The 27699-nt window shown below is 42.0% G+C and overlaps 2 protein-coding genes across 6 annotated transcripts in view; both read left to right on the forward strand.

Moving 5' to 3' along the window:
• LOC133142368 (KN motif and ankyrin repeat domain-containing protein 1-like) overlaps positions 1-14699 on the forward strand; it is a 41052-nt gene extending 26353 nt beyond the window's left edge. For all 5 annotated transcript variants that reach the window (XM_061263543.1, XM_061263539.1, XM_061263540.1 and 2 more), the window contains 10 exons: positions 1268-3859; positions 5330-5494; positions 6449-6557; positions 6942-7130; positions 7225-7312; positions 8944-9163; positions 9938-10080; positions 10681-10881; positions 13425-13523; positions 13826-14699. In XM_061263543.1, coding sequence (XP_061119527.1) covers positions 1268-3859; positions 5330-5494; positions 6449-6557; positions 6942-7130; positions 7225-7312; positions 8944-9163; positions 9938-10080; positions 10681-10881; positions 13425-13523; positions 13826-13888 — 3869 coding nt within the window. In that variant the 3' untranslated portion in view covers positions 13889-14699. The remainder of the gene's footprint in view (positions 1-1267; positions 3860-5329; positions 5495-6448; positions 6558-6941; positions 7131-7224; positions 7313-8943; positions 9164-9937; positions 10081-10680; positions 10882-13424; positions 13524-13825) is intronic.
• A 1340-nt stretch (positions 14700-16039) lies between these two features.
• On the forward strand, positions 16040-27534 carry dmrt1 (doublesex and mab-3 related transcription factor 1). Its single transcript, XM_061262471.1, has 5 exons — positions 16040-16252; positions 17146-17326; positions 20177-20331; positions 22733-22904; positions 26589-27534. Exons 1-5 carry the CDS (start codon positions 16040-16042, stop codon positions 26735-26737), a joined length of 870 nt encoding a protein of 289 aa, XP_061118455.1. The 3' UTR covers positions 26738-27534.
• The last annotated feature ends 165 nt before the right edge of the window (positions 27535-27699 follow it).

Raw genomic sequence — 27699 nt, forward strand, 5'->3', positions numbered from 1 at the left:
TTACACTGAGCACTGTTGAGGCTGAGGTAAGTACGAGTTGAACTGTGAGAGAGAACATTTCTCAAGCTCCTTTATTCTGCTTTCTGCTCAGAATGAAAACAGTGACAGAAAATCTTTTGCCGTCTAAAACAAACCAAAGTGGATTTGCTGTTGTTTCCGGAACTGTTTCAGCCAGGAAACTTCTGGGCTTACCAAGAATGGGTGCTCTGTGCAAGAGAACACACTCTGGGTGTGTGTGTTTTTTTAATGGTCTGGAAAGCTTTATATTTCACTGAGAAAGTATATATAACACTGTTTTTCTGTCATCGGTTTGATATTTGGAATGTGATGCAAGCGTCTTTGTCCGTTCCATTCTGTTTATATGAAAAGTTAACATTGTCAATGAGACTTTTTTTTTTTTCCAACAATATGAATTTGTTGCTCAAACAATATTTGTTGTGAGGAAAATAGTCCCTCAGTGCAGATCCCTGCTTCATTTTCATTCTTTTACAAAATTATTCTTGAAAACAAAGCTCTAAAAACGAAATAGATCATAGTACTTATTCCTTGTCAAGCCCTAAGAAAAAATAGGTTTTAAAGCCAGATTTTTAAAGTTTCTTTTACGTCAGTGTATGAATGAAGGGAAATTGCCTCATGTGCATACTTGGCTGGTAATACTTCCAGGAAATGAATCCTTGTTTTTGTACTTGCGTTCGCTTGCAAATCGCAGTGAAATTGCACCAGAGAAGGCCTACCAGAACTTTCAATTTATTAATAATAAACAACATTATGTTTTTGTTGTTGTAATTCATTTCAATGTCAAGCTATCGATATTAGTTGTTACAATTTGATTTGTGGACATTTGATCTAGATGGATGTAATATTAGCTTTCAATTCAAATAGTGAAGAGATTAGATTTTTATGTCTTATTTGATAATTATACCTGTTTATTTAGATGTTGTATTTCTGTGTATGAAGCTTTGCTACTTAATTACAACATGAAATAGGTAGTGATGAATGTCTATCTTTTGGATTCATTGAATTTTATAAGTATGTGCTATGAATAATGTTTCTATTTTTTTAAGTTTGATGTACAGCTACTGTCCATGAAATAATGTTAACTCATTTCCTCCTTCAATGTTTTACCACGGTAATGATACTCCCCAGGGGTAGCGTGTCAATGTTTGAGAAGGTCACTGTGTTTACCAATGTTTTATCTTGACAGATATCCCCTTTATATATAGATATAAATCAGCAATACTGATGTCCTCCTTCATTCTCTCCACAGAAAGAGAAGGAACTGCAAGTGCAGAGAATGACCAGGACTCTCTATACTGCCTGGAGACTCCCTATGGCTTTCAGCTAGACCTGGACTTTCTCAAATATGTGGACGATATTCAGAGGGGTAACACAATCAAGAAGTTAAACTTCCAGAGAAAGCCTAAAGTGGTCAGGCCCCCTGTGGTGCCACAGACTGAATGGATCTCGACTGAGTCCCTCTCCTCATCCAACAGCGATGAGAGCAAGCAAGCCCTGTTCATCTCCACGCCGAGAACACAACCTGACCCCCCTCCAGGCAGAAGTGGCTCCATCCATGAGGCTCCCGTGGCTCTTCTGAGTGGCCCTGAAGCCCAGCTTCTGCCGCCCCCCTCCCCGGCCACGCACAGGCAGAATCTGCATGTGGAGAAGACGCTTATGGAGACACGTCGCCGGCTGGAGCACGAGCGCCTGCTCATGCAGGCTCCCGCCAACGACCCCCCCCGCCGCCGCTTGGCCAGCTTCGGGGGCGTGGGATCGAACAGCTCCTTATCGTCCTTCACTGGATCCAGCCAGAACCAGACCTTCTATAACGGACACCAGCCGAACGGCGAGCACAACGTCTTCTTCAGTTCATCCATGGGCAGCTCCATCCGTCAAAGCCCCATGAGTTCAGGAATGACTACCCCGGTCACCAACGTCAGCCCCCTGCACCTGCAGCACATCCGGGACCAGATGGTAGTGGCGCTGAAGAGGTTAAAGGAGCTGGAGGAGCAGGTAAAGACCATCCCAATCCTGCAGGTCAAGATTTCGGTCTTGCAGGAAGAGAAGAGGCTGCTGGCCTTGCAGGCGAACAACCCAAAACTATCCGGTCAGAACCAGGGTGGCGCTTTCCGGAAACGGTCGCACAGTGTTGGGAGCGCGGAGCACTTTGAGCAGCTCTCCCAGGTCCGTATGGAGTCAGAGCTGCACATCGACTCCGAGGAGGAGCTGGAGAGCAAAGGCAGGAGCTCCCAAAGACTGGAGGAGTTCAGGCAGCTGACTGCAGAAATGCAGAAGCTGGAGAAGAAGTTTGAGGACAATAACTGTGAAGCTCAGCCCAGCCTAAACCCAAACGCAGAGCAGAGACTATTGATCAGGGAGCAAAGGTCTGTCGCCGTAGGGGAGGATGAAAACATGAATAATGTAGTTATTTATCGCGCGTCGCCGGATCGGGTCAGGGACGTGGCCGTGGAGACGGAGCTGGAGATGACGAGCACAGCAGTCGGGGTGACCGAGGCCATGCTGGGTGTGACCACAGAGGCCGAAATGGAGATTGAAATGCAGCATCAGGCTATCGAGGCCTTCAAGGATAAGATCTACCGGCTTGAAGTGCAGCTGACAGAGGCCATGCACATGGTAGAAATGGGCAAGCTGAAACTGGAGCTTCAAGCAGCGGGATCCAAGAAGAGGGCTGACAAGGGCACAATGGCCCGGCCGGAAACCTACAGCACAGCAGTAGAAGCTAAAGTGGAGATGCAAAGTCAAGGAGTGGGACACGAGGTGGATTTTTCTGTTGCAGTGGGAGTGTCATGCAATCCAGAACTGCAGAGTGTTGCTGTAGGTCCTGACGTCCCCATGGAGCGATGGGTTGTACAGGAAAGAGTAGAAACTCATGAACAGGCTACAGGAATACATGTTGTGATGTCTAATCAGTGTGTGGGGGTAAGTCCGAATGTTTGTGAAGTGGGAGTTGGTACAGAGGAGGCTGTGGACTGTTTGGGCCTTTCCAGATTTGGGCCTGCGAGTAAGGAGTACAGATCAGTGGGATCGGGGGATTGTTCAGTGGATGTGGCAGTCTGTCCTGTGAAAGAGCTGGTTTCTTGTGGCACAGGCACAGATCAGGTGGTAAAAGTTGACTTTGGAGTCACGGCCGTACCCCAGACTCGCTCTCGGCACACAAACACAGCGGTGGATGCCGCGAACAAGTTTACCAACACGGAAATGGTCGATTTGACTGAGGCCAGTACAAATACGAGTCCAGACACTCGTGACAAACACACCAGCACAGTTCCAGTGGAGACCAGGTCAGTGTCTGTGGGAGATGGACGTGTGAAAGATGTACAGACGGCTGTAAAAACACGCTCTATTGCAGTGGGGACTTCAGTGAGGCCAGACCCTGCTCTGGACAAGTCGGCTATAGCCAAGACCAAAGATAGCGGGGTTGGGTTAGCCAACATAAATGAGAACTTTCTGGTTGGGTTGAAAACGAGGAACATTGCTTGTGGGCCCTCTCGCCTACCTGATCCTGCCATAACGAGGAGCATCGGAGTCGGGGGGGAGAGAGTGCGGGAAGTGGCCCAAATGCAGCAGTCTGCACCAGAGACTGCACCAGAGACAGCAGCTGGTCTGGACCACTACATCGAGAGGGTGCAGAAACTCCTGCAGGAACAGCAAATGCTGCTGGCAGAGAACTACAGCGAGCTAGCGGATGCCTTCGGCCAGCCTCATAGCCAGATCGGCTCCATCAACAGTGAACTGGTCAACACCTTGTCCTCCATCAACTCCGTGATGAAGTATGCCAGCACAGAGGAGCTCCGTGTCTTTGACAGCCAGAAGCTTGACTCTACAACGTCCATTCAAGGTATAGAAACCTTATTTAGCCTACATGCCACTTATTAAGGGAATTAATCAAATCAGTGTAATATTTTGGAAAAATATATTTCATGGAATGAATATATTGCATTTTTCATAGATCTAAATATAGTTTACCGTCAAATATTGACAATTTTACAATTTATCTGTCCAGCATTTGCCAAGAGTCTTTCATTTCTTAATTCCATAATTTCACCATAGAGAATTGCTCATATTTTCATGTGTGTGTGTGTGTGTGTGTGTGTGTGTGTGTATATGTATGTATGTATATATATGTATGTATATATATATATATATATATATATATATATATATATATAATCAACCTATATGCACACCCACATAATTGGCGAGTATGCCTCAGACTCAGACTGCTCTTATGCAGTGTGTGTCTTGAAATGTTCATTTTGGTTTTATCTTCTGCCATCCAAAGAAATGGTCAATGTCCAAAGGTCTAAACTTTGTACTGAAAGAAATGGTAACTGCCATCCTTGATGCTATTTATAAGCAAGTTGCTAGCTAGCTGAACACCAAAACACCAATACCAATTCCATGTTTTGTTCTGGATTGTTGCTTCTTCTTGAAAAAATACACCTAAGACTTGTCGATAGATGATACAATTGCATTTGAATCCCCTAGGACTCCATGTTCACTTTCAATGAAGCAGTGTCTTGTGAACTAAAATTCTGTCTTCTTTACATTACGATATTACTTTCAGAATTGTTTAAACCTGTAATAATCAGGCAGCAATGTGTTCTATCCCCCCAAGCAATTTAGCCTTTGTCTTTTTTATAAGTTGTAAGCGTGATGGATGTTCTGTTTCTTAACTTTAGTTTAAAAATAGTGGAATATGAAAAGGATATACATCCTTTATATGGACAAATGCTCCTTTTCCTTTTCCCTCTTTTAAAAAAATGAACATCTAACATCTATCAGTACACTTGTACACATACACCATTTTTTCATTATTTGGTTTGACTTGGCAGTACAGACACTGAATTCAAAGTACTGTTTTCATTCATCAAATGTATCAACTTAATCTCTTATAAATATATCTGCCAAATGTATGTCTGTTTATTGCCTGATTTTGTGAAGCTCCTTTCAGCATTATTTGCAAATTATGCCCTCTGGCATTCATAACATACCAGTTTAATAGAGTTGTAAATCTTTCTCCATCGTATATCAGCAGGATATTTTTAAGTGTACCACTGCTGTTTCAGTATGAAATCCATCACAGTTTGCTGTTTGAAATACCTGAGCATTAATGGTGAGCCAGAGTAAACTAAATGCCACAGCAGCGCCAAAGCTTTAGATTGTGCAGAGGACTGCTTCCCAGAGTTCAGCGTTTTTAATTTGGATTCTACTGGCCTCTAGCTGCCATAGACAGCAGCCTACATCAGCCTGTAGTGTTGGATGTGTTGATTTTAATTTATTTCTGCTCTGTTTCATTTTGGCGTAGAAGAGAGTAAGCCTCAGCTGGTCAGTGGGGCCAGTTCCCACATGAACATGACTGCCCGGTCGGTGAAGAAGGTCACGCAGATGGAGTCTGTGGTGTCTGACAACACAAGGCCTCCCAGACATCCACAGAGCCTGATAGATCAGCAGATGTCGTCTGCTTTACATGGTAATTTTTATAGTATTTATTCATTTATGTGCATTTGCATGTGTCCTACATGAATGTGCACAGTACATGCATCATATGTGTTTTGGGATTATGCTGACTCTACTAATAATGATGCATTCTTAAGTATTAACCTGGCTTCTCACAAGGTAACAACCCCAGATGTAGTCCTTGCAGTTTTCTGGCTTTTTCTCCCTTTCTTTGAGCAGTGAAAACCCATTGGCCTCAATATTGAAGGTGGAGATCAGTCTTTTTGGTTTAGTCTTGGCTTCACAAGCCCTGTACTTAAGATTTCTGGGATAGCATTAGGTTTTGGAAAGCTCCCATTGGGTGCAGAATTATGGCCTGTGGCAGACCTGGTCAAAAATACTTTCTGTGTGAATGTGCTGTGTCCTTAACACAGAAGACTGGGCTGCGTTCTATTTAAACTCTCGTTTTTGAAGTTATAGTGGAAAAACATGAACATTATTGAGGTCTGTGCATATCAATGCTAGACAAGCAATACATGGCACAAGCTATTCAATCTTTTTTTTTTTTTATGTTTAAACCGGCTCACACTTCTGGAATTCTCCATTAATAGAAATATGTATGTGTGAATTGAGTATGTTATTTTGTTTTAATTAAAAGTTACTTTGTGAATTATGTTATCTAAAATGTAGGACTACATCGGATCACCATATCACAGCAGTTGGTTGGTGCTGAGTTATGGAAATCCACATTATGAGAGACTTCTGAACTTGAGGCCTGTTAACCATCTTTACAATGGAACTAAAATGAAGCATGTCATTCAGGGTGGCCTTTATCTGACTGCTTGCCCTTTCTCATCTGGTCTCAGTGCGGACATTTGCACAGCTGTATGACTGCTGTATTTAACAGCACTGTTATCCTTATTTATGTAAACAAAAACAAAAAAAAGCCACTGTCCGAGTTCTGACTGTTTCTTTACCCTTATTTCAGGGCCGGCTTGTGACCGTAATGCTCTCAAGTCCATCATGAAGAAGAAAGATGGCCGACAGGGTTCCAGCAGCACCAAAAAGAACCTCCAATTTGTGGGTGTTAATGGAGGGTGAGTGCTGCGGAGGGCAGCTTATTTCTGTTCAGATAAATCAAAGTGATATGTCCTTCTTTCTTATTCATCATAGCATTACATTACATTATTGGCATTTTGGCAGATGCTCTTATCGAGAGCGACGTACAGTTAATCAGACTAAGCAGGATACAATCCTCCCCTGGAACAATGCAGGGTTAAGGGCCTTGCTCAAGGGTCCAACAGCTGTGCGGATCTTATTGTGGCTACACTGGGATTCAAACCACCAACCTTGCCTGTCCCAGTCATTTACCTTAACCACTACGCTACAGGCCGCCCTCTTACAGAGCCTAATATAACAGACATAATTTCTCGGTTTCGTTGTTCCCGTGATGAAGTTCATCCTTTGTAACCCGTCTGCAGGTACGAGACGACGTCGAGTGATGACTCCAGCTCGGAGGAGAGCAGCTCAGAGGAGTCTGAGGATGAAGTGGAGGAGGAGAATCTCTGTGTAGGAGAGGAGGCAGAGCAGAGGAGGGTGGAGGAGTTCTGTAACGACGCTGCAGTGGAGCTTGGAGGAGGCGGACCAGAGAAAGTCGAAATACGAGAGAGGTGACTGCATGAACACTTTTATGGTGCACACTTTTTACGCACACCACTCAATAATTCTGTCAAGGCTAACGACCAAACAATTTCCTTCCCTCAGGTATGAGTTGAGTGAGAAGATGATGTCAGCGAGCAGTGTGCTGAAAACCCACTTGAACGATCCAAAGGCTTTAACCAGCAAAGATGTGGTGAGAATCACTTCTCCCTGTAGGAGCCTATTAAAATGCAGTTGTGTTTATGTCTCTGTAATGGCTAATGTTAAAATGGTCTTTTTGGTACAGTATGCTGTTCCAGCCTGCTTTCATTGATACGGCCTAATCTCTAAGATTCTATTAAAATTATGCTTTATAAAGTCTTTTTAAATCATAAAAGTAAATATGTAGTTTTTTTCACACGTTATTGTATTGTTATTGTTCAATTTAAGTGACAAATTATTAGTTTTGTGACACTATTATCTGAAAGGCGAGGAATGATTAGATTGTGTGTGTAATGTTCTGTAGAAGAATGTTTGGCCGACAGTGCAGCCCTTAATAGCAGGCTCTCTGAAATGCCCAGCTGTGTGCTGGCAGGAGCATACCACTCCTGCAAGTTTGTGCCAAAAGAAAATATCTGCTTTGAACTAGAATGGGTTTCAGCGGTCTTCATAATCTTTCAGAATTGGTATTGATCTGTATGGCATTGGGCATTTTTTATGTATGTTTAATCACCTTAGTTATGAAATGACTTTTGCCATTATATGTATCATGGCAATTTGTACATTAGTTATTTTTGCTATAAGCATTGGTCTGTAGCTTCATAGCACAGATGAAACCAGGGATGTGGAACATGTTTACATAGATTGCTAATGTAGGGAAGTTTGTTTTCTTTCAAACTATCTAAAATTCCCCATAGATGTACAGTACACAGTGGTTGTATGTCAGGAAGCTAAAGAGAATGGCTGACTTCCTTTAACAGTTTTAAGGCTGTACATATTTGTTGATACAATTGTCTGCAGTAGTGCGAAGCAAGAAAGTGTAAAGAAAATCTGATTCAGCGGAAAGTGAATATTTGTCCCTTGTTTCTTATCTACAGAACTGGTACCTATACAAAGTGCAGCTACCAGGAATATTTTTATTTAACCCCATTTGTATCCAAGGGGTTAGATACATATCTCAATAGTATTCAATTACACTGACGAGTGCTGCTTTCATACCATGTAGCTGATTTAATACTGTATGGAAATTGTTTTACAGGATTTGCCAGGTGTAGAATAGAATACTATAACAACCATTTTAGTGATGGTGGTAATATCTCACATGCAGAATAAAGTATTACTATTTCAGTTAAATCCTTCAAAGTGAAAGCTATTGGGATCAAACTGAATCTGGGAAGGGGCCAGCTTTCGAGCCGTTAGTTTTGCCAGTTGATATGAGGTCGCCCCCTAGTGACACCTTGGAAGGTATTTCTGCTCATATACTGATGTTCTCTCTGATTTTTTCTCTCAGAGACAAAGATAGAGATGTTTTTATTTCCCAAAAAAAATGCTCCGCCGTAAAATCGTTGCGTCCTCATTTTTCACTGGTTCATCCGCCAAGGCATGGACTGTAATTTCCCCTGTGTTTTCTTCATTGTGCAAGGACACAACTGAGCATGTGCAAATGAGCGAAACTGCTGCCTTATGTGGCAGAATCTTTCTCTTGGTTTCTATTGCCGTCGCTGACTCTATATATTATATACTATAAGGGTGACATTGGTGAAAATGTTGCAGTGGTGTGAAAGTCACTGCTTGGTGCTGCCTTCGCTTGTTGTTGACTATCTTTCTGCACCATCTTTTTCACAGAGAGCAAGTCTGAACACCCTCCAGCACGAGTGGTTCCGCGTGTCCAGTCAGAAGTCTGCGGTGCCCGCCATGGTGGAGGACTACATCTCTGCTTTCAGAGCCGTGTCGCCGGCCGTGCTCCGGCACGTCGTGAATTTGGCCGATGGCAACGGCAACACGGCCCTCCACTACAGCGTGTCACACTCCAACTTCCACATCGTCAAGAGGCTGCTGGACGCAGGTATCGTCAGGACTTCTCATTCTCCTCTGTTAAAGGCCCGCGCGCACCTTCCGGGTTTTACAATCTGAAACGCACAAAATCTTCACAAAGAGCAGTGGCGTAGGTTTGAGGAAAAGTTACCAACCCTGCCGCTAGAGCCCAATTCCCCCCCTACCTCCTGTTTTATTTATTTTTATTTTTCCTTTATTTAACCAGGCGAGTTATTTAACCAACCCGTGGTCAGCTCTCTGTGTTTACATGTAGTAATTGAAAGCCCCAGGATGATATGTAAAGGTCAAAACCATGACAAATATGCATGTGGGCCTTTAAAGTAGAGTTAGGAGTAATTTTACCACACATTTCTCATGACTTTGACAGATGTTCCCTCAATAACTGATTCACTAGTGCTTTGACTACCCACTATTGGGTCGAGTTGTGGAAATACTTATTTTCAGGGTGGGTTTCCTGTAATCTGAATAGGTTGCCCTTGATTCTCAGCTTCTGGCCTTTATTGCTGAAATGTTTCCATCCCTCCCATATTAAGCTTTCTTTCTTTCGTAATTTTAGTATGACGTTTCATTGGATTTCAATTGAAAATGTCAAAGCAAATGGTTAATATTATAAACTCTGTTCTGAAAGGTAGTTTTTCCAAGCTTAAAAGTCAAGTCTTTTCTCTCATTCCAGGATTTTGAGAATGTTACCATTATCTATGCTTAAGTGTTAAGAGCCCCTGCTGTGGCAGTATCCACTCCTCCTCTCCCCTTAGCGCTCACGGTAGCCCTGGATCTGTTGCAGATGCCTGCAATGTGAATCAGCAGAACAAGGCGGGCTACACTCCCATCATGCTCGCTGCCCTGGCGGCAGTGGAGGCAGTGAAGGACATGCAGATCGTGGAGGAGCTCTTCAGCAAAGGGGACGTGAATGCCAAAGCCAGCCAGGTCAGTCCTCTGCCGACTGCCTACTGGCCAAAAGTCAATACCTCCAAAATTACAATAATTACTTCAGGAGTATTATAGCATACTTTTGGTTTCACAGAAATGTTATCTGTGTAAATGCATGATTTGCATTAGGGCTGTTGGCTGCCATAAGTTAACTTCCATTTAGCTGATTTTGATGATGCTGCAAATGCTCTCACTGGTCAGGGAATGCTGTTGGCCAGGTCTGGCTCAGGTGGATGAGCTTATCTTCTCTAGTATTGCACATTCCTATCATAACCTCTACTAAGCAGGAAATGTGGGTGTTGGATAAGTGACCTTATCATATCAGTAACCATGTTATAGATTTATTTGTGCTTGTGTTTTCCTGTTGCACTTTAGTTCCAGATTAGTTTGTTGGGTTTAAAGGGAATACGTTTGTTTATATCAGCCTCCTACTTAACCTCTGTCCTGATGTGGCACAGTGTAATGCTGTATCATACTGAAATGAGATGCTGGTGTTCCTGGAAAGATGTGAACGTCGCTGTTGAAAGCGATATATTGATATGTTCAGGCTGTGGGTTCCCGCTGTGACAGACTGTTGTCCGTGTGCTGCCCTCCCAGGCTGGTCAGACCGGGCTGATGCTGGCCGTCAGTCACGGGAGGATGGACATGGTGAAGGCGCTGCTGGTCTGCGGGGCGGACGTTAACATCCAGGACGACGAGGGGTCGACGGCCCTGATGTGCGCCAGCGAGCACGGCCACGTGGAGATGGTGAAGCTGCTGCTGGCCCAGCCCGGCTGTGACGCCACACTCTGCGACAACGTGAGCGCCATGAACGCACATATTATTCTACCTATCAGAGATCAGCTCACAACACCCTGCAGGGAATACTATTCTACCTATCAGAGATCAGCTCACAACACCCTGCAGGGAATATTACTATTCCTATCAGAGATTAGCTCACAACACCCTGCAGGGAATATTATTCTACCTATCAGAGATCAGCTCACAACACCCTGCAGGGAATATTATTCTACCTATCAGAGATCAGCTCACAACAACCTGCAGGGAATATTATTCTACCTATCAGAGATCAGCTCACAACACCCTGCAGGGAATATTATTCTACCTATCAGAGATCAGCTCACAACACCCTGCAGGGAGTATTATTCTACCTATCAGAGATCAGCTCACAATGCACTGCAGGGAATATTATTCTACCTATCAGAGATCAGCTCACAACACCCTGCAGGGAATATTATTCTACCTATCAGAGATCAGCTCACAATGCACTGCAGGGAATATTATTCTACCTATCAGAGATCAGCTCACAACACCCTGCAGGGAGTATTATTCTACCTATCAGAGATCAGCTCACAACACCCTGCAGGGAATATTATTCTACCTATCAGAGATCAGCTCACAACACCCTGCAGGGAATACTATTCTACCTATCAGAGATCAGCTCACAACACCCTGCAGGGAATATTATTCTACCTATCAGAGATCAGCTCACAACACCCTGCAGGGAATATTATTCTACCTATCAGAGATCAGCTCACAACACCCTGCAGGGAATACTATTCTACCTATCAGAGATCAGCTCACAACATCCTGCAGGGAATATTATTCTACCTATCAGAGATCAGCTCACAACACCCTGCAGGGAATATTATTCTACCTATCAGAGATCAGCTCACAACACCCTGCAGGGAATATTACTATTCCTATCAGAGATTAGCTCACAACGCACTGCAGAGAATATTATTCTACCTATCAGAGATCAGCTCACAATGCACTGCAGGGAATATTATTCTACCTATCAGAGATCAGCTCACAACACCCTGCAGGGAATATTATTCTACCTATCAGAGATCAGCTCACAACGCACTGCAGGGAATATTATTCTACCTATCAGAGATTAGCTCACAACGCACTGCAGGGAATATTACTATTCCTATCAGAGATTAGCTCACAAGGCACTGCAGGGAATATTACTATTCCTATCAGAGATCAGCTCACAACAACCTGCAGGGAATATTATTCTACCTATCAGAGATCAGCTCACAACACCCTGCAGGGAATATTATTCTACCTATCAGAGATCAGCTCACAACACCCTGCAGGGAATGTTATTCTACCTATCAGAGACCAGCTCACAACACCCTGCAGGGAGTATTATTCTACCTATCAGAGATCAGCTCACAATGCACTGCAGGGAATATTATTCTACCTATCAGAGATCAGCTCACAATGCACTGCAGGGAATATTATTCTACCTATCAGAGATCAGCTCACAACACCCTGCAGGGAGTATTATTCTACCTATCAGAGATCAGCTCACAATGCACTGCAGGGAATATTATTCTACCTATCAGAGATCAGCTCACAACACCCTGCAGGGAATATTATTCTACCTATCAGAGATCAGCTCACAACACCCTGCAGGGAATATTATTCTACCTATCAGAGATCAGCTCACAACACCCTGCAGGGAATACTATTCTACCTATCAGAGATCAGCTCACAACACCCTGCAGGGAATATTATTCTACCTATCAGAGATCAGCTCACAACACCCTGCAGGGAATATTATTCTACCTATCAGAGATCAGCTCACAACACCCTGCAGGGAATACTATTCTACCTATCAGAGATCAGCTCACAACATCCTGCAGGGAATATTATTCTACCTATCAGAGATCAGCTCACAACACCCTGCAGGGAATATTATTCTACCTATCAGAGATCAGCTCACAACACCCTGCAGGGAATATTACTATTCCTATCAGAGATTAGCTCACAACGCACTGCAGAGAATATTATTCTACCTATCAGAGATCAACTCACAATGCACTGCAGGGAATATTATTCTACCTATCAGAGATCAGCTCACAACACCCTGCAGGGAATATTATTCTACCTATCAGAGATCAGCTCACAACGCACTGCAGGGAATATTATTCTACCTATCAGAGATCAGCTCACAACGCACTGCAGGGAATATTATTCTACCTATCAGAGATTAGCTCACAACGCACTGCAGGGAATATTACTATTCCTATCAGAGATTAGCTCACAAGGCACAGCAGGGAATATTACTATTCCTATCAGAGATTAGCTCACAACGCACTGCAGGGAATATTATTCTACCTATCAGAGATTAGCTCACAACGCACTGCAGGGAATATTATTCTACCTATCAGAGATTAGCTCACAACGCACTGCAGGGAATATTATTCTACCTATCAGAGATTAGCTCACAATGCACTGCAGGGGATATTAGTCCTCATATACTTGTATTTGTACTAGTGTTCATTGTTTAGCTGGGGAAATGACAGCCATTGTGCTCCTTTCCCTGTCAGGATGAGAGTAACGCCCTCTCCATTGCTCTGGAGGCTGGACACAACGACATCGCCATGCTGCTGTACGCTCATGTCAACTTCTCCAAAGCCCAGTCTCCGGTATGAGTCTCATTACTCTTCACATACACTACCCTGCTTTATTTCTGCCTTCAGGGTGACAGAAAAGTTACATACTTGACTGATTTTTTTGGTTGTTGTTGAGTAGATGGGGAAAACTTGTAGCTTTTTGTCTTATTTGATATATTGCTTTTTCACAGCACTATACATTCAAACACATGTGACACTGCTTTGGGCATATTCCACCTCTTATTGGGAATGGCACCTTGTGTATTTTGTGATTATTGCACTGTGTTCTCTTACATTGAATTGTATTTAATTGATGAATTTTCACACCCTCACAGGGGACACCTCGTCTCGGGAGAAAGGTTCCTCCGAGCCCCACTCGGAGGACTGCGTTTGAGTAGCGTGAACACACGTCTGTTTCCCAGCTCCAGCTGCTGCTATCGGTTCATGTTAACCTGAACACAACTGAATGAATGTATTTACAAGTGTATCTCTGTGCCTGAGTTCACCAGCAGTAACCAACAGTAGAAGAAAGAAAGCATTACGCTTATTCTAAATTGTTATTCAACTGGAAGTGTTCAAACTAGTTATTTCATACACTTGTATATGGAAAGTAGTTGGTTCAAGTTATTCTTCAGTATTGTTTCACTATTTAAATTGCCAATCAATGCCGTCAGTGGAGCCCATGTTTATATACAAAAGAAAGATTCAGATTCTGGAGCTGACTGGTTAATGGTAGTGCATTTTTCTTTTCTTTTTTTTACTTTTTGTACAAATATAATTTTTCCTCTACATGTCTTCTATATTTTGAGATATGAAACCTCTTACCCAAGTATGTGCCTTTGAATAATACAGTGATAGGGTTTGAATATATCATATTTTCATATGTATTCATATTTAGATTGGATAAACAATCTATCTTTTGTAAAAGATCATTTATATCTATTTAAAAATCACTATATTGTATTATTTCAGATTCCCTAAATGACATGAAGTTTAATATTTATCAGTTTAGTAGGTAATCGTTTTTAATGGATACACATTTTATTTTCCAGTATAGACTGTATCTTAGAGCAATTACATGCATAACACCATATGTTTTCTTTAATATCCAATGTACCATTAATAAGCTTTCTAAGCAGGTACATCTAATTAAATATCTCAAGTGCCTTGCATCTGCCATTTAACTAAATAAAGTTATCTGAATTGTCATGTGTAGTGTTTTATCTGTCATCCTACTTTAACATGTCATATTTTATTATTGCTGCTCCTGCAATGGCTGTGGACCCGCTTTGCATAATATTATTGTTAGTTTCTCGAACCATTCATGTGCGCATGGTGCCAGTTTTATATAGCTCACTGCCTCCACCTGCTGGTGTCAATATATCTTAAAGCGTTCCATATGCGTTAAGTAGATCCCATCAAATAAAAATACATGAAACTTTTGAAACTCAACTGATTTGCTGTCTTGCAGAACTATTTAACTTACCAAATTCATAATAATTTTACAGCAAAACAATATGTGTGGATTGTTAGTCTTATTTTTTGTTTAAAAGAACCAGTTGCTGCTGAGCAACTAAGTTTATGCGGTGCAATAATTCCAAACCAGCGCTGTTGATCTTGGCATCTGACTGTTATGCTGAATTATTGCCCTGTGTGAATGCATTGCTTAATATTAAGTCAAAATTGGTGCCTACATATCCTCAAAGAATAATGATGATTACATTCTGTGCATTACTGGCCTGCATAGATGGATTTTTGCTCAGTAAAAGCACTTTCTTCCATTGTCAGATGAGGTTGTAATTGTTTATGTAATGTGCTTTATTTTATCTGTTCCATGCAACGTTTATATTCATTTTCATTATTATTATTATTATTATTATTATTATTACTGTTGTTTCAACCTGTTATTAAAATGGATATGATACCTAAACGTCAAGGCCTACTATCTCCTGGGAAACAAAATAAATCCGGATACCTTGTGGTGTCAAGAGCTTTATGGTTATCTTTACCCATAGCACCGATTAGCCTAATTAATAAATGCATCTCATTGTTGAAAATGAAAAGAAGCTAGAGCACTACCTATGTAGCCAATCACGTTTTTCCACACTTTATACACTACGTCTGATAATTTTTTTTAAAGAAAACTCAAATTGGCTAAGACGATCCGACGTGACAGTATGCTACATCTTAATTTTACTGTGTAGACACTGTAGGCAAATGACAATGAATGCACTGTGTTTATTTGAGGGGGACTACACCGAACGTCTCCCACGCGGTTTTGGTATTTGGAGACTGATCGCGCGCCAAAGTACTTAAAATTGCAGGGGGTGACTGGACAGCAGAATCCAGGAGAAACGCAAGCTTGTTGCATCTTACGTTGCAACATCTCATCGCCGCATTAAAAAGGGAGACTGCAATCATTTGATGCTACTGGACTCCATTGCCATTATTTTCTTTTGATTTGTTTTTTTTTTTTAAACTCTTCTAAGTTTAGGGACCTTTTTTTTTTTTTTTTTTAACTGCAACATCGTTTTACCTTCTCATCGGAAATGAGCGACGACGAACAGGCCAAGCAATCGTTGGAATGTGCCGGATCTATGTCTTCTGGCAAAAAACCACCTAGAATGCCAAAATGTTCCCGTTGCAGAAACCATGGTTATGTGTCACCTTTGAAGGGGCATAAACGATTTTGTAACTGGAGGGATTGCCTCTGTCAGAAGTGCAAATTGATCGCAGAACGGCAGAGGGTGATGGCCGCCCAGGTAAAGTTATTGAGTCACGATCATAATTATAGCGTTTAATTGAATTATTTACTTTTGAACTATCATAAGATCTTACAGTAATCCCTTTTGAAAAAACATGCGTTTAAAAGCTTGATACCTGTGTTCAAGTGGTAGATGGCTGTACATTTTCCGGAGTTGTAGTAAGTCGATCACTATTAGCCAGAGTTCTAGTAAGTCGATCACTCTTAGCCGTCTAGCTACAAGCTAAATCCAATCAACTCTTGTGGCTAGCTATTTGCATAACTTTTCTAGCAGTCCCGCTAGAGTCCTGCTGGCTAGCTACATTTTGTTGTTATTTGCCAGCTAGCTCGCTTGTTTGGTTACAAATGTCGTTATTTACCATAACAATTTGTATTGTTTACTTTGTAAGACAGAGAGTGGATACTATGTATATAAGTAGGCTAGCTAACTACTTATACCTATGTTCGTACAATTAAACTTCCCGTTAGTGGCTCTGCACTGCTTGTCAGATAGCTATATGTTAGCTATATCTTGTTTCCAGCTAGTTGGAATTATTTAGCTACCTGGATCAGGTATTGCCTGTGAGAACAACAGAGCCTTAATTTGTCTTGATACAGTAATACTACTACTACTACTACTATTAACAATACTAATAATAGAGGGCTTTCTGTTTATCCTAACATGTTTTTCTTTCCTAACGTAAATTATATTAACGCGAGCTACATCACACAATCACGTTTTTAAAAATTATTCTTCAGCAAGTGCTCATCGTTGAATTAAAAATAAATATAATTAAACCATTGATTTCTGAACTGAATGCAGACCCTGACGAGTGTAAAAGTAAAATTTTAGGAGGCTTTTTTAAGGAAGTTTGGTACCCTGAATCTGCCTCGTATCTCTACTGTGTCCAGGTGGCACTCCGTAGACAGCAGGCCCAAGAGGAGGAGATGGGCATCTGTAGTCCAGTTACGTTGGCCAGCACAGAGATTATGGTGAAGAATGAAGCCACAGGTGACAGGGCTTGCTTCTTCTCTGCAGGGGAAAAATCTCCCACTTCCCAGAACAATGGAGCAACATCACCCTCTGCGACAGGTAGGCTCAATGGCTCGTGCTAGCATGCAGAGAGCGTACTGTGCACTTGTACAGAGAGCCAGTATACTGTACCTGATGTTTTGTGTGAGCAGGGACCTCATTCAAATCTTAGTTTCATTTCACTTCACACCGTTATCATGTAGTCTGTTCAGTTTACTCAAAGTCTACATTTCAGTGAAAAACGGAAAAAATGTTGGAGGCGTTATCACCACCGAGTTATAAACTATTTCTGGATGAATTCATTTTATGCGATTATATGTGCGTTGGTTATACACAAATTGACTATATTCATTTATGAGTCTTTTTTTATTTCAAAAACTCAATTATTTTAAGTAACCAAATATTTATGAAAACTCATTGAAGGAGGAAAGTATAGCGTTTACAGTGTTTGAGTAGTTTTAAAGTCTAAATGCTCTGGCCTTTCAAGTGGTAAAAGGTTGTGCCCTTATCCAGGGATGTATCTGTAGTTTACATTTGTACCTATTATCCATTTTAGCAGATGAATATTTACGGAAGATCATTTTGATCATGTTTAGTTTACTACAGGAATATCGATCTTTCAACTATTAATTTACCTCTGACTTGTACCAGCAACCACTAAACCCATTCTTTCTTTCATTCTGTACAACTTACATGTTTAACTACATAGGAGTGCACTAAATGGTCAGTGCATTCATTGCATGACATGTGGTTCGTAGCTGTTTGTTTCTGTGAATCAAAAAAAGCAACAGAATAAGTTGGATTAAGGATTTCAAGATTTGACAAATTCAAACTACCTTATACAAGAATCCATACATTGCAGGGTGTTCATTAATTACATATATAATCACAACAGAATAAATAATATTAAAATATTTGAAATAATAGAGCAAGGCTCTTGGTAAAACCTGGTAATGGTAAAGCTTATGACACAGTATAAGTCATATCAGCAAATGACTTGAAAAGAATGGACTCAGTGAGCGCATGATGGAGTCATGGGAGCTACCAGTAATGACTGGGAGTTGAGCTTAAAAAGTTCTTTGATAAGTGACAGCTAGATAAGGATTATTAAAAACAAGTTTTTTTTTCCTCACTCTGAATGCCAGCCTCTGAGGTGAAAGGGCGACGGAGAGGTCTTGTTCATTGTGTTGTGCGTGGCCGTATCTTTTCACCGCTCTTCTCATCCTTGCAGTATGTTCATACGAGGAAGAAGTCAGGGGGAGACAGGGGAGATCTCTGAACATTTGATGATTGCGGTGTTGTCATATCTGCCAGGCAGTGATTGTGCGGTGCCAGATGAAGCCATCGCTTGATCGTTCCGTAGGATTTGTGTGGTGGGAGAAACACTGTGTTCCTGCCGTTCAGATAGTACTCTCAGGAGTGGAATACCACACGGGTCAAGGCCTCTGTGGTGATGGCAGTCCCAGCATTGGTGACAGAACAGTACAAGGAGTTCAGCGCCCATTCATTTTGTGCTGACCAGAACCTAGAGCACAACTCATGACATTTTGCTGTAATATCTTTGAAACCCTGGGATGAAATGCCAGGCACATCAGCATAGTTGTCAAAGTGTTTTCTGTGAAACAACCCAAATGCAGGACTGTATAATCATTTTACAGCTGCTGGTCTTTCATATACGTCATATATAAAAGTATTTATTTATTTGTTGCTGGAAATAGAGTTGAATGATAACTGAATGCATCTCTAATTTTGTCTAGACAGTGCAGTTGCATTACATTTATCACCAGCAGGTGGCATATGCACATTCTTTATCTGTATTCTGTCCACCTCAGCAAGTTTCCTTTATTCATCATAGTCATGATAGGGATGCAATTGAAGACTTGTTGAGTAAGAAGTATTCAAAAAGGCTTTTGTTCAAATGAGTCTAAACATTTGTTACACGTTAAGCACATTTGAAATACACATGTCTGAAGTTTTCTACACTGGGATTGGATTCTTTAGGTTATTGTCAGAGATTGTCTTACCTTATTATGTCACAGAATGAATGGTATCTTGGGGGAAAGGGTGATGTTCAATGGCTTCCATAATTATTCAGTGCCCATGAGACATTTTCCATTGTAATATTATTTGCATAATTGTCTGTCCGTTAGTTACATTACTCAGTGCTCCATTAGACCATCAAACAATACTAACATAACTATTTATTATTCTCAAGTGACCTGTGCTACAGAGGAAATTGTTTGAACCCTGTTGCCTTATTTTTCCACATTAACACAAGTTCAAATCCCAAAGTACTTGTACTTTTAAACTGCTGAATATCCCAGGTAACACTTTTTAGTTTGCAGGGGAAAAAAACATTTGTCTGGATTTGTGATGTTATTTGTAAATCACAAGATATATTACATCAACAGTCGTTGAATGCTATTCAGTGTGCCATTGTCTATTATTCTAGTTAAACACAGTCATTTGAATTTTAACAGAATGTTCAATGAATCAGAAATTTCAGCTGTTCCACACAGAAGTTCTGAAATTGTTATTGGCATACATTTTCTGTTTATTTTTACGTTTATTTCACATATTACCGGGAAGTTTGTAAGCATCATGTCTAACTCATTTTGTGTGAGTTGTTTGGAACAACAAGCAAATACCAAAAGACTGTTTGAGGATAATTTAATATTGTCTCACACCCCAGTATCTAGAATCGAGACAGAATTTTATCCAACATTCTTGAAATATTTGCTGGGATGCAGATAATTATATGAATGTGAAGTGTTAGTTGATGAGACAATGAGACATGTCGTATGTGAGTGTGTATTTGGTCATTGGTGTGAACAATGCTGTAAGACAATGCTCTAATTCCCAAGAGGATATTACAGGGCAGCTGCAGTGACTTGTTCCCCCGTTTCCCAGGCAACCGCCCCGCCCTGCCGCCCAGTCCCACGTCGGCCAGCAGAGGGCACACTGACGGGTCTGATCTGGTGGTGGATGCGTCCTACTACAACTTCTATCAGCCCTCCCGCTACCCCGCCTACTACAGCAACCTGTACAACTACCAGCAGTACCAGGTGCCCCTGACACTTCACTGCTAGGCTAACCCGTGCAGACCATCCCACCACACAGATTCTGTCCTGATCCTTAAGATGGCCATTTTTATACAGTTCTTGCGGGGATCATTGGGCCTCATGCAAGAACATTTTTGTATTCTTATCATAAATTTATCATACTTTTTCCGAACGAAGGGCTCATACGTGTGTGCCATGTCAGATGAAAGAAACCTCACCTGACTTCAGACAACTGTCCTAAATGAGGATGTCCATTATAATATGGTATATACGGTACTGTAAGTGGGGTCCATTGGATAGATGACCAATGGGACTAACAAGAACATGGGACACCTGATACCTGATTGGGTAGACTGCGGTTCATTTATTTTTGCAACACATAATATTATGGCGGAACATTGATAAACTTATATATAAATATATATAAAATATGTTTCTGAAAACATTTGAGGTGAGATGTAGTTGCTGAATCTTGATTCATAATTTGTTTTAAGAGATTTATGAGATTTGAAAACAAATTTGTTCTTGTATGAGGCCCATTGTCTTGAGGAAAAATCTTTTTGGCCAAAGTCTGTTAATGATTCCAGCGACTGTATCTCGTGCCCCGGTACCAGTAGCACACGCAGCAGAGCTGGATGGGCTTCCTGCCCGCCGGCCTGCTCTGCTCTGTGTTTGCGTTGGCAGGGCGCTGCGAGCTTCCCTCTTCACAGACCGGACCGTCATGGCGGCTGTGCCACCGTTCCACCTGACTGGCTGCTGAGGAACACTGCCTTCATGCTGCGCTACCCTTCTGCACGCTGTTTACCCCTCTCCCCCACTCCTGCCCCAAACCCCCATCCCTGAGGGTAATTAAGCCCTGCTTACCCATGGGGGCTCAGGCATGGGGGCTCACGCTCCAGTGCTCTGGCCCTGAGCTGGCTTGTCCTGTCCTTTTCCCCCCGAGGTGCTGCTGAGCCACAGTCATGACCGGTCCTGAGAAACGCAGCCCTGCGGTCATTGGCCTTAACAGGCCAATGCAGACGTAAAGAAAGCAACATAGGTTCTGCAATTTATTTTGATTAGCTATTTTTTAACACCTTTAAAAGGAAGGAAACCTGTGATTAGTCTCAATATCTTGCAGAGAGATCGGGAGACTAATGGAAGCAGTTATAATACGCATGCTCTCTGCTGAGATAAGATCCTGCTGTAGATTATTTCAATAAACTTTATAGCAATTTGGTTGTTTTAGCAGTCAATTAACCACCACCTTCAACCTTAGCAGTCAGTTTACCACCACCACTCACCACAGACCACTCGCCAATCACCCAAAGATTCAGCTGGCCTTCTTTAGCCAATGAAACGGGCAGTTCTCTCCTCGCGCTATGGGGTGTTAAAGGAGGCATGCGGGCGATGCTCATGACCTCTGTCCTCACTCTCGCTCGCTGTAGCATATGTTTTCAGAGAAAGCGATGACGGCACGTAGGATAAAGTGTGATCCACGTGCACTGTGGTCTGGAAGCTATCTGAGCTCCCATCTGCCACTACAGTGAGAGGGCTCTGCTGTGATGCAGGTGGAGAATGAAAATATAAGGGTGGCGTTCACAGTCCAGACTCCCGATGGTGCCAGATAAGAGATCTCCGGGGAGGTATGGAAGTAAAGGAGAGCATTGTTAATGATGCCGCGCCTCACGTGGTGGAGTTCGAGCGGAGCTTCTGGGTGAACGTCAGCACACTGTGTTTTGGGGAAGCACAGTACAGCCACATTGACTTTCTACAGTCTCACTTTTCTTATAGTTCACACAGTTTCTCAGAAGCACAGTACAGCCACATTGACTTTCTACAGTCTCACTTTTCTTATAGTTCACACAGTTTCTCAGAAGCACAGTACAGCCACATTGACTTTCTACAGTCTCACTTTTCTTATAGTTCACACAGTTTCTCAGAAGCACAGTACAGCCACATTCACTTTCTACAGTCTCACTTTTCTTATAGTTCACAGTTTCTCAGAAGCACAGTACAGCCACATTCTCTTTCTACAGTCTCACTTTTCTTATAGTTCACACAGTTTCTCAGAAGCACAGTGCAGCCACATTCACTTTCTACAGTCTCACTTTTCTTATAGTTCACACAGTTTCTCAGAATCAGAATCACAGTCTGCTCGCTGGGGAAACACGGCCACTTAATTCTGATTGAGTAATAACGACGATGGCGAGAGCCTGCAGGTGTTTGTGTTTGACTGCGATTTTACTCTGAATTTAGCTTTGGGTACGAACCGGTATTTTATCATTCACAAACAATACGAGAGCCGGCATTGGTTTAATGTGCATTTATAAAGCTATCATGGGGGTAATTAATGGTATGTACTATAAATGGCGACGTGATGCAGGCTGGCGGAAACACAATAAAAGCTCATTTCTGTGCGCAGATGCCGAGCAGCGAGGCCCGTCTGGCGAGCCACAATGTGGCTCCGCAGTACCGGATGCACTCCTACTACTCTGCGGCCTCCTACCTGAGCCAGGGCCTGGCCACCCCGGGCTGCGTGCCCCCCATCTTCACCCTGGAGGACAACGCCACCTGTCCGGAGCCCAAGGCTGCAAGTGAGTGCTGAACTGTGCTGAACTGTGCTGAACTGTGGCCCACCCTGCCCTCTCTGGCCGTGAGCTCCATTAAAGGGACAACAGATTCAGCTGATAAGCTAATGAGTTCATTGAAGTAGCTGGAGTTCATTGAAGTAGCTGGAGTTAAAAACAAGAAACTAATAGTGAACAACCAGTTACTTGAATGATCACGTTATTAGGCAGACCTGTACGCCAGCTTCTTAATTCAAATATTTAATCAGCCAATCATGTGGCAGCAACTAAATGCATAAAAGCATGCAGATGTGGTCAAGAGGTTCAGCTGAAATGGGATCTAAGTGCCTTTGACTGTGGAATGGTTGTTGCTGCCAGACAGGGTCATTTGAGAATCTCAGAAACTGCTGATCTCCTGGGATTTTCACGCACAGGAGAAAGTTTGCAGAGAATGGCAAGAAAACCAAAAAACATTGGGTGAGCAGCATTTCTGCGGGCAAAAAACACATTGTTAATGAGAGAGGTCAGAGGAGAAGGGCCAGACTGCTCAAAGCTCACAGGAAGGTGACTCTAAACATAAGTGTAATAAATACCTACTAAAGTGCTGGGTGCATATTCTTTAAGGTTTAAGTGGCACAGCCCTGTCCTGAGAGGAACTGCAGCAGTAGGGATGGCTGGATGCTTCTCCTCCTCACTGGGTGGGAAGGCAGTCATGGGTCTGCTCACCTGGTGGTGGCTGTGTATGAGTTTCCCTTGTCAATTCCTGTTGTTCTACCATGAGGGCCCCCCTCACCTCATGTGGAGGGCTGGTCATGCACCATTACCACACAAAAGCGCTCGTGGGATGGGTGGTCTCATCCACGAGTGAACTCCATTTGCAAGTCATTGCAAGATGCGTGGGTACTGTAGGCAACTTAATGGTTTTGTCACCAGTCCTGAAGACATTTAGAATGATTAAGCAACATTTATTTTTGTGATTTGGGAAGTGAACGTATACAATTCACACACTGGGAGAAGACATTTGCCGTCATCATGTGGCACAGGTGCAATGACAGCGTGTGACTTTGTGTGGTTGAACAGCGTGCTGCTGGTAGAGATAAGCTTTTATCTGCTCCTCCTTCAGGCCTGGTACAGCCAGTGCCACAGCCTCAGATTAGCAGCCTCGTGCCAGTGTGGAGCTGTGCTCGTCAAACCACGTGAATGAACCAGATGTTCAAAGGCTTCTTAGTCCAACCCCCAGGCCTGATGTACGGTAACCATATCAGCCCAAACACAGACGTAATGAGATGTAAATATTACATTACATTACATTAGTGGCAATTGGCAGACGCTCTTATCCAGAGCGACGTACAGTTGATTAGACTAAGCAGGAGACAATCCTCCCCTGGAGCAATGCAGGGTTAAGGGCCCAATGGCTGTGCGGATCTTATTGTGGCTTTACCGGGATTAGAACCACCGACCTTGTGTGTCCCAGTCATTTACCTTAACCACTACGCTACAGGCCGCCTCTGGTAACCCCAGCCAGACTGGTTTAAGTATTGGACCTCTACCAAATAGCCAGTTGATTGCTCTGATTTAAGGGGCGCCAACTTTTAAGATCTATGTATGTTACACTTGCGCTTGTGTTGCTTCTTCTTGCCGCCCGTTGAATGGCAGAAAGAATCTCTCTTCAAATCGCTAAATAGCAATATCCGCAATCTTTATTTGTACTGTATAACACATTTCCAATGTTTGAATACAGGTAACATGTACGGATACAAAGTGAGAGAGGCTTGTTTGCTGGGTAATCTCCCCTCTTCCTATGATGAGTCAATTTTCAGGGGTGTATGTGCCGATGGTTTTGAGAAATTCATGTCAGAAAATATGTAGACCTAATACATTACATGTTGAATCATAATTATAATTGTGTATGCTTGATTGTGTAAGAAGCTGCTGTCTTCAGTGTACTATGTACAGGTCTATAGTGTCTGAGTTTTGAGACGGCACAATATAAATAAATATAGAAATGCATATGTTTGTCCTCATTCTTTCGCAGATATTGGCAGTAATCTGTATTAAATAGTTAAGAGGTAATCAAGCACCTGGGAGTGTTGACATTGAGCATGTCAGCTCTATGTACATTATTCTGTGAACCCAGCCACGAGTACAGGGGATAATGGCATCATAGTATTCTTCATGATGAATACCAAGCTAATTCCCAGGTCTGCAAATGATTGCTGCACAAGAGAAAAGATCACACCATTAGTAACACACATTAGTATTAAAGATCCGCTCATTTGGTGGCAAACTGCAGACCAGTTGAACACTGAGGCAGAAACCAATCCGAAAGTTAACGAGGGGAAAAATGACTCTTCGCCATTGCTTCTTAATTAACTTTATGTCTATGGTGGACAGCAGAAAGGAAAACGGCATTTGGTGGGAGGGAGATTAATACATCTGTTATTTGCTGAGTTTATGAAGGTCAGAAACCCAGCCATGGATTTATGCATGCTACCGCCTCTTAATGTGACAGATGGCAACATAACAGTATTGTCTAATATAAAGTTTGTGAAGGAGAATGTTGGGCTGAATAGTTTGATGTAATTGTATGTAAAGAGTCCTATAAGGGAAATGCACAAGATAAACTCCCAACCTCCACCTGGGGGGGAAACATGAATTTAAAATGCAGAGAATAGGAAAAGAACTATATTTGTTGTGTGTTCTTGTTTCAAAATGGCTTTTTGAAAGGTATTGATTGTTCTTGGTATCTGGGGGTGTGGGCTTTGTGTTTTTTATTATCATGTATGTATTTGCATTAAAATGAGTGCTAAATCTAATTAGCAGCTGTTAAAAGCACATCCCTGGACACAGAACAGTCAACTACCCTTCCAAAAAAGTACAATTGTCTGTACAAACAAAAGCATGAGCTTTCTTAAATACAAATAACAAAAAAATAGATTTTGAACAAGGAACCAAACAAGTTTCTTAATTTTAGATTTTTGCCAGAGGTTACCTCCATAGGGACACACTCACAAACTATTTATTTTTTCAAACAATGTTTCAGCACCTGGCGCTTCATTTAAATCATTGTTGTTTCGATTCCTTTTGGGAATAAATTAGGTACATGCAAGTCATTGTCATTGTGAAAAACAGAATTGGATATGTGTTTTTTGTGTGACCATTGTCAATACTACAGACATGCTGACACATTTTTGTGTCAGCATGTCTGTAGTATTGCCATCCTAAATCCAGCCGGGGTGGTGGTTTTGTACAGCAGTCACAGAAGTAAATGACTAGCAGCTAGTTGACGTGTTCTCCTGGTGTGTTCCTCCACCTCCCTACAATGTTTACTAGCAGCGAGTTGATGTTACATTACATTACATTATTGGCATTTGGCAGATGCTCTTATCCAGAGCGATGTACAGTTGATTAGACTAAGCAGGAGACAATCCTCCCCTGGAGAAAAGCTGGGTTAAGGGCCCAACGGCTGTGCGGATCTTATTGTGGCTACACCGGGATTAGAACCACTGACCTAGTGTCCCAGTCATTTACCTTAACTACTATGCTACACTACGCTACAGGCCGACACGTGTTCTCCTCATGCGTGTTCCTCCACCTCCCTACAGTTCTCTCCTAGCAGCGAGTTGATGTGTTCTTCATGTGTGCTCATCCCCACAGCGTTAGCTCCTAGCAGCGAGTTGATGTGTTCTTCATGTGTGCTCATCCCCACAGTGTTCGCTCCGGGCAGTGGGCACGACGTGGGCCTGGCCTGCCTGTCTGTCAACCCATTGATCAACTCTGAGACCAAGCAGGAGTGTGAGACCAGTTCAGAGTCTGAGGTTTTCGCTGTGAATGCTGTCATCGATGGGGCCAGTGAGTGATGCATTCTGGGTGATAACAGCACTTAAATCAAGGTCAAAATCACCGATGATCACCAACAGCGCTGTCAATGTGAAAGGATCTGTGGCATTACCACTGTCCTCTACTGTGTTGTCATTTATTTTCCAGTTTCATTCCTCATTTTTGTGCCAGGTGAAATGAATGGAATTATATACTTACGGAGCATAATACATTCAGTGACACTGATGACTATAATGCTTTAGATAACAATGGCATTTTATTGTTTTACAGAAATTGCCTTGCTCTTATACAATTTCTGAAATTTGGGTTCTGGTATATAATAACTACTTTTAAAAAGCTAATAGTAATCATATTCCATAAGGCAAAATGTCACTTGTCAATGGCAATGCAAAATTCCTTACAGATGACAGGCTTTTCTCAGCACTGTGAATATTAATTTTGGCACATTCTCAATGATGTCTAAAGCTGTATTTTGCAAAGAGGCACAACACACTTCAGACACTACTGCAGTACTTATTTGTAATATAGTTGTATCAGTCTTCAAAGTATTATGAATGAATTACTGTAATGCTCTAAATAATAGTATGTTTATGTTCATGTTTACAGTATACAGTATATCTGTAGTCTACAATTAACATCCCATAATGGATAAATCCACCATTAAAATAGGTCACTTGTTTTCACATTTATGATTTTGTTTTTATTTTTGATGCATCAGTTCTGTGGATTGATTGTTTAAAAAGTTAATCTAATGTGCAGTATACATTTTAATCATCATATTTTGGCATCAGAGACTTTCTTAAAAGTTCTTGCTTAAAAAGCTTCTTTCAAAGAAACCAGTGATGTTCTATGAGATTTGACAATGTTGTGACTGTTAAGTTATGTTTGCTTACATTAATGTTTGTGCTTCCTGAGAACAATGATATGGATCATTTTTTATTGTGATTCATTCTTGATTACATGTTATAAGACTGGTTTTATT

The sequence above is a fragment of the Conger conger genome, chromosome 12 (genome assembly GCF_963514075.1).
Source record: "Conger conger chromosome 12, fConCon1.1, whole genome shotgun sequence".
NCBI classification, from domain to species: Eukaryota; Metazoa; Chordata; class Actinopteri; order Anguilliformes; family Congridae; genus Conger; species Conger conger.

What these genes read in the sequence shown, in the direction of transcription:
- dmrt1 (XM_061262471.1), top strand. Translation starts at nt 16,040, where the DNA reads ATGAGCGACGACGAACAGGCCAAGCAATCGTTGGAATGTGCCGGATCT. An exon ending in AACATCACCCTCTGCGACAG is followed by an intron (nt 17,327 to 20,176) that starts GTAGGCTCAATG and finishes CCCGTTTCCCAG; the next exon opens with GCAACCGCCCCGCCCTGCCG. An exon ending in TCCGGAGCCCAAGGCTGCAA is followed by an intron (nt 22,905 to 26,588) that starts GTGAGTGCTGAA and finishes TCATCCCCACAG; the next exon opens with TGTTCGCTCCGGGCAGTGGG.